Source organism: Grampus griseus (assembly GCF_964374135.1).
Source record: "Grampus griseus genome assembly, chromosome: 9".
NCBI lineage: Eukaryota > Metazoa > Chordata > Mammalia > Artiodactyla > Delphinidae > Grampus > Grampus griseus.
In genome coordinates, this window is record NC_139003.1 from 49459503 (window position 1) to 49468738 (window position 9236).

The 9236-nt window shown below is 42.6% G+C and overlaps 1 protein-coding gene across 1 annotated transcript; it reads left to right on the forward strand.

The window, feature by feature from the left end:
- Positions 1-5368: 5368 nt before the first annotated feature.
- Positions 5369-5665, forward strand: LOC309827241 (thymosin beta-4). The gene has a single exon (XM_082661783.1). It carries the CDS (start codon positions 5414-5416, stop codon positions 5528-5530), a length of 117 nt encoding a protein of 38 aa, XP_082517909.1. The 5' UTR covers positions 5369-5413; the 3' UTR covers positions 5531-5665.
- The last annotated feature ends 3571 nt before the right edge of the window (positions 5666-9236 follow it).

The window sequence follows — 9236 nt, forward strand, 5'->3', positions numbered from 1 at the left end:
GAGCTGAAGCAGACTTCTTCAAAGTCGCTTCCGCTTTAAGCCTTGGGGGTGGGGTTATGGGGTGGTGAAGAGGCTGGAAAAGAGACACTCGCGGGGTTAGTGAGATTTGGGACAGTAGCCCTGTTCACAGCATTTAGTCCCTGGACAGGGATTCAGGTTCTGGGCTTGGTTAACGTCTGCTGAATTCAGATATTTACCTCAGTTTTTACTGAGGACCCACTGAGCTGCCTAACACTGTGAAGGATAGGATATGATTTCATTAGGGATGGAAAGAATGTTCTCAAATGCCTAAATATTTTGGAGATATAAATGACTATACAGGAAGTGCCGTAACCCAGGTGAGAACAGAGATGGTACCTTCTTTAAGGTGGTATCTCCTAGAACCTTGCACGCAGTCGGAGCTCAAGACATATTTTTTTCAGTTGAATTGAGGCATTTACACTTGAGATGCGTTTTGAGGGATCCTAATAGACTAGGAACAGGAAGGACCTTCAAACTTCCTTGCTAATGTGGTTGGCGATAGAGGTTGACCCTCCACCTTTAAAATGTGAGCTGATAATCACAGTATCTGTCAGACTGCTCAATTCAAATGTGTGGATTATGGACTGGTGAGAAGGGGGGCACAGAAAGGACCTTGAGGCCAAATATGAAACAGGAGACTCATCATCAGTCCTACACACCTTTGACCTTCAACATAACAAAAGGTCCCATTTTTAGGAAGGCAGAGAGAGTGGAGTGAGAATGGGTTTTTTTGTTTGGTTGGGGTTTCTTTTTTGTTTTTTTTCCTAGAATACCTCCACCATTGCCTTGTAAAAGTCTTGAAAAGTTATCTATGTTTATTAAAATCCTTAAATCAGTGCTACTCAAAGGATAGTCCAAAACTGGGATCAGTCCATAAACTGCTTGTTTCTGGTTCAGATGAGGAGAGTAATAGAATTGAGAGTGTTTAGAAATGTTTATAGTAATTTGACATTGTTGTAACAACCAACCCATGATCAGTGGGTTTGCTTTTGTATACTTTTGTTACTTAATTTTTCTAGAAATGAATTTTTTTTTAATTGTACGGAAGTACTGACCTATAACAAATTGGGGAAAAAAAGCTGGTCCTTCACCAGGATTAGTTTGAGATGCACTTAATGCATTCTTGTGAGGTAGGCAGGTTCCAAGATGACTTCTAGTCCTCCCCTTTCCTCGAGTGTGGGCTGAACCTGGTGACTTGCTTCTAACAAACAGAATATGGCAAAAGTGATGGGATGTCATTTCCAAGATTAGGTTACAAAAAGACTCAGCGTCTTCTGTCTTGCTTACTATCCTAGTCGGGCTGCTATAACAAAATACCATAGAACTGTGTGCCTTACAAACAGCAGAAATTTGCTTATAGTTCTGAAGGCTGGAAGTACAAGGTCAGGGTGCCGGCACGGTTAGGTTCTGGTGAGAGCCCTTGTCTGGGTTGTAGACTGCTGGCTTCTGATTGTATCCTCACAGAGAGGAAGGGGCAAGGGAGCTTTCTCAGCTGCTTTCTTAAGGGCACTTATCCCATTCATGATGGCTCTGTACTCATCACCTAATCACCTTCCAAAGGCCCCACCTTGTAATACCATCACCTTGGAGGGTAGGTGTCAACACATGAATTTCGGGGGGATAAAAGCATTCACACAGCACTACCTTCTCTCTCCATCTCTTGCTCTCTCCCTCTTGGAGAGGGCTGCCGTGCTGTGAGGATCCCTATATAGGAGCTCACGTGGCAAGGCACTGGTGTCTTCAGCCGACAGCCAGTGAGAACCTGAGGCCTGCCGCAGCCATTTGAGCGAGCTTAAAGCAGATCCTTCCCTGGTTGAGGTTTGAGACGATGGTAGCCCTAGCCAACTCCTTGATCGCAGCCTTGTGAAAGACCCAAGCCAAAGGATGTACCTAAGCTGCACACGGATTCCTGACCCAGAAATGACTCTAAGATAATAAATGTTTCAAGCCACTAAGTTGTGGAGTTAATCTGTTACACAGCCTAGTTAACTAACAACCTGTGTCAGAAGTGGACATCAGACAAGTGGAAGGAAAAACTAAAAATGCAACTGCAGTTGTGTAGTATGGTTAGTGACATTCTCCATGAATCAGTTGTAACTGTGAAGTAACATTACAGTAGTACATTCTGGGTCCTTCATGCAATAATTTGGCTTACCCCTATAAATATAAAATTGTAACTTGGCATGAAAGATATCACTAAAACACTGGCACTGTCGGCTGCTGTGAGGTGACCACAAGCATCAGCATCTTCTCCCATGGCAATCGCTTTTATCTATCCAAAATAAGCAAGAGGGCTTCCCTGGTGGCGCAGTGGTTGGGAGTCCACCTGCCGATGCAGGGGACACGGGTTTGTGCCCCGGTCTGGGAAGATCCCACATGCCGCGGAGCGGCTGGGCCCGTGAGCCACGGCCGCTGAGCCTGCACGTCCGGAGCCTGTGCTCCGCAACGGGAGAGGCCACAACAGTGAGAGGCCCGCATACCACAAAAAATAAAAACAAAACAAAATAAGCAAGAAAGAAAACAGGTCCGAACATTGGCATCCTTCTTTTAGAAAGTTTCTGCTAATACTAGCTACAAGAAATTTAAATTCGTGGTAGAAATTCCAGGGTTAAGCAAAAAAAAAATTCCAGGATTAATAGCATATTAAAAATCTAAGACATAAATTAAGATATAAGTCATATTATCTAGGAGGAAGAATTAAGCATAGCTAGTTTCAAAACAGGCACAGTCACTAGAATTTAAATGACTCTGCAACTGTTGAGACATTTTGCCAAAGGCTTCTGCAAAATAGGTTCATGAATGGCCTAATTTGCGATCTAACATCTAACAGTCTTGGTGATGATGAATCAACTGATACTTCGTGAAGAGGAAGAGTTTATCCTCATTCTCTTATCAGTCTATAATCTTCTGAAAGTTGCTCTGGACTTTGGGATGGTGATGCTCACCATCTGTGTGTTCACACATGGCAGTCATTGGAGGAGCTGCGACGTACTGAACCCTGCTCTGTGCTGGGACCTTTCCAGGCACAATCTCATCTACTAGTCACAGCAACTCTATGAAGTATGTATTACCTCCACTTTGTATTATCTAGATAAGGACACTGAGGTTCAGTGTCATGATACCCTGTGCCCACAGACATGCCGGTGGTAAATGGCAGAGTCAGAATTCAAATGCACAATCTCTCCACTTTCCACTGCAGTTCACACCTCCTCTGTGCTGTCTGGCTTGTTTATTCATGACTCAACCTCCTGCTCCTGCAGGAGAGAATGCCCTTCCTCAATCACTGCATTCTTCCCACAGCTTTTGAAAGTGTAAAATCTGCTCGCAGTTTATCTTCTCTGCAGAGTTTCAGGGGAATTGAAGTATTGGTTTTGTCTCTCCGTACGATGCTCCACCTTCTTGATCTTTTACACAAAAATAACCATCTCTGGATTTAGAGCAGCCTGTGCGGTTCGGTGATCCCTGCACAGTTTTCACTCCTCTGGATCCACGTCAGCCTCAATTACCGTCAGTGACAAAGCAGGCACCCATTTGGTGACAGTCATTGGGATACAAAGACATGTAAGACAAGCGCTTACAGTCTTATTAGGGAAGCAGGATGTGCACAGGGTGAAATGCATGCCACTGATCTGGAGGCATAAGACTCCTCATGTGAGAAGTATGTTTAAGGCCAGGCCTGTGCCAGGGAACGCACAAGCTAAATAGCTTTGCTGCCCGCCACCTAGTCTCTATGGTGTGAATTCTTACATTCAGGTCAAGCTTCCAAAGTCTGCAGCTGTGTGTGTGTGTGTGTGTGTGTGTGTGTGTGTGTGTGTAAGGGGATTGCAGGGACAGAAAGGAAATTAAGAAGAGAGGTCTAGGGGACATTGGAGTGAGGCCGGTCGGCAGGGAATGAGAAATCTACAACAAGTTTGCAGTAGAGACATTTGGGAGCAAAGGGGAACTGCCATTGCCAACCCTCGTCCTGTCTATCACATCCAGAATGCTGGACCCCTAAGCTATCGTGGGCCTGTTCTGTTTAACCACAAACCTAGTCAGTGTGGCGAACCACTATAATAAACAACTCCCAGACTCAGTGGCTTAACCCAATGAAAGTTTACTTTCTTATTTCACAGTCCAGAAGAGGGTTTAGGATAAGGGGAGTCTGTGCTCTCTGGGGTCATTTGAGGACACAGGCCCTCTTCTTATGTGGCTCTGTCCTCCTCTGGGTCCTCAGCATCCTCTCCATTCAGCTGGCATATGGAGAAAGAGAGTAAAGAGCAAGCAGAGGAGGATTTTATGGGCCAAACCCAGAAGTGGCCCCCATGACTTCCGCTCACATGCCATTGGTCAGAACTTGGCCATGTGGCCTCACCTAAGTGCAATGGAGGCTTGGGAGGTGGGCCTAACTGTCCTCCCAAGACCAAAGGGAAAGGGTGGATACCTGTCTTTGCCACATCTGTCCCTTGGTCTTATTTTGCATTCTATTCATTCAGAAACCATTTACTCAGCACTACTGGGTATCTAGCTCTTTTTGACTAAAAATATTATTTTAGCCACTCATAGGCAATTAGCACACAAATGCAAAACTAGAATGGCTTGTTCAAGGCAGAGCAGCACTTTACACTGACAGTCTGAGTGTTTAAGAAATGCTGACTGAAACAACATGGATGGACCTAGAGATTATCATACTAAGTGAAGTAAGTCAGACAGAGAAAGACAAATATTATATGATATCGCTTATATGTGGAACCTAAAATATGACACAAATGAACTTATCTACGAAACAGAAACAGACTCACAGACATAGAGAACAGACTTTTGGTTGCCAAGGGGGAGGGGGTTTGGGGTTAGCAGATGCAAACTATCAATATTATATATAGAATGGATAAACAACAAGGTCCTACTGTATAGCACAGGGAACTACATTCAATATCCTGTGACAAACCATCATGGAAAAGAATATGAAAAAGAATGTATATATATGTATGAATCACTTTGCCGTATAGCAGAAATTAACACAACATTGTAAATCAACTATACTTCAATAAAATAAAATTTAAAAGAAAACAGAAATGATGCCTGATGAGAATGGTCAAAGCCGATGGTACGTATGTGGCGAGAGCTTGGGATTCCCCAGTCTAATCCCGGTTTGGCCCAAGCAAGTCATTTTGGGAAGGGCATGTATATCTCTGGACGCTGCACCTCTCACCTGCACAGTCAGAACTTGAACTGGCCAGGTTTCTAAGTTCCCTTCTCACCTTGAGTGTCCCTGAAAGTCCTGGTGACCACTGATGACTATGTTAGATGACTACTAAATTCAGGCACTCGGCAGCGACCACCGCGCAGACCGGACTTCAGCTCGCTCGCAACTCACTCTGCTTCCTCTGCAGCCGTGTCTGACAAACCCGATATGGGTGAGACTGAGAAATTCAATAAGTCGAAGTTGAAGAAAACAGAAACGCAAGAGAAAAATCCACTGCCTTCAAAAGAAACGATTGAACAGGAGAAGCAAGCAGGTGAGTCGTAATGAGGCGTGCGCCGCCAATATGCACTGTACGTTCCACAAGCACTGCCTCCTTATTTTACTTCTTTCAGCTGTTTAACTTGGTAAGATGCAAATAGGTTGGATCAAGTTTAAATGACTGTGCTGCCCCTTTTCACATCAAAGAATGGAGAACTACTAACAACAAAGGCCGCGCCTGCCTCTCCCGTCCGCCCGCCTGTCTGGCTGGCAGGGAAGGAAAAGAACTTGCATGTTGGTGAAGGAGGAGGCTGGGTGGGACGACAGTGAAATCTGGAGTAAAGCGCAAGCTGGTCCACAGTGTCCTGAGGGCTGTAAAATGCAGTTTAATCAGAGTGCCATTTGTTGTTGTTCAAACGATTTTAATTAGTGGAACGCACAATTTTTTTAAATATGCAAATAAAAAGTTTTAAAACCTGAAAAAAATATTACTACCAGGTCTGTGTTCTCACTTAACTATGAGGCTATCAGACCTAAAGCACCACCGCACAACTTTAGAAAAGAAAGCAAAAGACAATACACTCCACTCTTAACCATCTCCAACTAGAAGAAGAATCTGAAAGGCATCTCTCTCTGACAAGTTTGCATCTTTGTGAGCATCTTCCTTACTTTTTTTGCACATGCCCCGTCTGATGACATTCTGAAAGTCTAACACTCCAATTGATCTTCACTCTCCAACTTTACACTATTTGATGATAGGGAAGCAGCACATAAGTTGGGTTGTGGGGCAAGTCACTGATCATTCACAAAGTAGAAAACCCAAGCAACCACCATTGAGAATTAATATAGGTACAGTTTACAGAGGACTGATGTATTGCTCCTTTGCTATAAGAAACTCGTTTTGAGGCCAGTGACCCTGATCATTATTCCATAAGGTTGACGGTTTTTAAAAATTACCTAACGGAGGTTTCGTTTAGCACCTGAACTCTCTCATTTGCTTAATCATCTCCCTTAAGCATATTTGTAGTTTTGATAGCAGCTATAATGTTCTCTTTACTGATTCACATCATTAACCAGTTCCTGCCTAACTGTTTCTTTGTCCCTGCTGGTTTTCTCTAATTCCTAGTTTTATCTTCCTGAATTCTGGAATCTCTATCTGATCTTAACTCAGCAGCAGCCTTCTGATTGCCAAACTATTGATGCAAGAACAGAAGGCGGGGCTTCCTGGGCCATCTAGATCTGCTTCTGAGCCCCTGCCAACCTCTGCCTGCCTTCGTCCACCTTTTAAAAAGGTATATACTAGTCATAGTTTCTGCTTGCTGACCAAATGTTGTCTATGATATTGTAGTAGGTTGGATAGACCCCCCTGATTTCATGTCACCACACAAAACCTCAGACTGTGACCTTTTTTGGAAATAGGGTCTTTGCAGATGTAACTAAGGTAAGGATTGAGGTGACATCATACTGAATTAGGATGAGCCCTGAATCCAATGTGAGTGTCCTTTTAAGAGACAGACAAGGACACACACACCTATAGAGAAGGAGGTGATGCGAAGACAGAGGCAGAGATTGGAGTTAATGCTGAACAAGCCACCAGAAGCTGGAAGAAGGCAGGAAAGATTCTCCCCTTGAGCCTTCAGAGGCAGCACAGCCTGCCCGCGGTTTGATTTCAGACTTCCAGGTCCCTGGAACTGTGAAAGAACACATTTCTGTTGTTTTAAGCCACCAGGTTTTTGTGTCATTTGTTAGGGCATTTCTAGGAATGGAATACACATAATTTTACAATTTTCCTTCTCTTTTTGTTTTGTTCTTGTTATTATAGAAGAACGATTTTTGTCCCTGCGTAAAGACTGGGATACTCTGGGTACTGTCACGTTCATGGCAACCTCAGAGGCAGGATAGAGGAAGGAGCGTCGCTGAAACAGGAGTTACGACATTAGCACTCAGGAGGCCTGTTCAGGGAAGGGCAGATGGGTGGGTGGCTCGTCTTGGAAACCACCTGAACCTTGGGCCTCATCCTTGTGTCTTACCTTCAAGGCTCCATCTGCACTGACTCTTGTCCTGTCCCCCACCTCTCACCTGCTGGGAGGCCCCAGCAAAACACTGCATCAGGCTTTTGTAAGAGAAGTTGATAAAAACTTATCTGTGACTTCCTTCCTACAAACTTGAAATAACTTTCAGTTTTCCTCCTGATGATAAAAGTAATATGTGCTCCTTGTAAAACAACACCAACAGATAAGAGAGAAAGGAAATAGGAACTTGAAATCACCTAGAATTTCCCCACCCAACATAGTATACACACCTGTATTTATATTATTTTTATTAAAATAATTTTTATAATTTATATAATACCATATGTAAGTTATATAACAATTTTTATAAAAATAATTTGTTTTTGTAACAAATTGTTTTTGTAACTGCTTTTTAAAAACCACTATAAGCAAATACAGTTCCACACTGTCATCTTTATAAGCTGCAAAATATCCCAGAACACAGATGTGCCTTGATTTAGTTAGAGGTTACTACTGATAAATTTTAGGTTGTTGTCATATATTTTCACTATTACAAACAATTTTACAATAAACTTCTTTTAGACCTAATTTTGGGCACATATCTGATTATTTCTATAGCAAGAATTCCCCCAAATTTTTGAGTGAAAGAATATAAACTTTTAGAGGAGTTAGATATAGTCTGCCAATTACTCTCCCGAAAGGACCATGTATGATGACTTTCAGTCCTTTTCATCAATATATCCTAATTTTGAGTTACAGTAAATATTCCCTAATTTTCTGAATAAAACTATCATAACCTTGCTGTTACTAACATCTAGATTAGAAAGGATCTTAAAAAAAAAGAGTTTCATACAGTAACTGGAATTTTTTTGGAGTGCATTTTCCTTCAGTTGTCTCCTTTCTCCCTTTCTTATTTCTGTTTGAAAGTGCTTTGTGATCACAGTGTGTTATTTACTACTTTGTGACTCTTACAAGCATCAATTAACCATGAACATGACTCACCCTGATGTATGTCTTTCTTAATTCAGTGGTAAGTGCACTTTCCCAATTCCGTTGCACTAAATATCTCCAAACCTTCAGAACTGCCAGAATGAGTTAGGAAGAAACAGTATCTGGATCTGTTTCCTACAGAAGTGTCAATATTTGCTAAAACAAAGAGCTGGGACTACCCCCAATGGAACGCCATCTGTCCTTGTCTTTGAGAGGCTGCAGGAAAATCCTTTCACAGCCAAGAGATGGTTATTTGGCATAACTGATACTGAAATTCAGCAAGGTGGCTTTCAGAGGTGAAACAGGCCGATAAAGAGAGACTTTGCTGTGTGAAAATGGGAAGTTTAGAAATGTGTTTCAGTTTTGAATCTATAAACTAAGGATTATTTACTTTACCAAAATATTTCCCATAGGAATCTTTTAATCAGCACGATCACCTAGCTGACTTAAACATTCCGGTCATGAACATGTTATTTTCTTGTACAGCTTTTCAGGAAGTAAGCAGCTGGTAAGATGAGACACAGCTTCCTTCTCAGAGTCTCATTATTTCAACCATGCTGCTTCTTAAGCAGATAAGCTCCCTACTTTGTTCTACGATATATGGAAGCTCAGTTCTGTTGCAGTTTTAGGGTGGAGGCATAAGACACAGAGTCCAGCTTCTGAAGTATGGTTAGTTGCCTGACTCGGGTTCCAAAGGAAACCTGGTCACCTGGCTTCCTTTGGAGAAAACCCAGATTCCTTTGAACAGCAACCTGAAGAATAATTGAAGA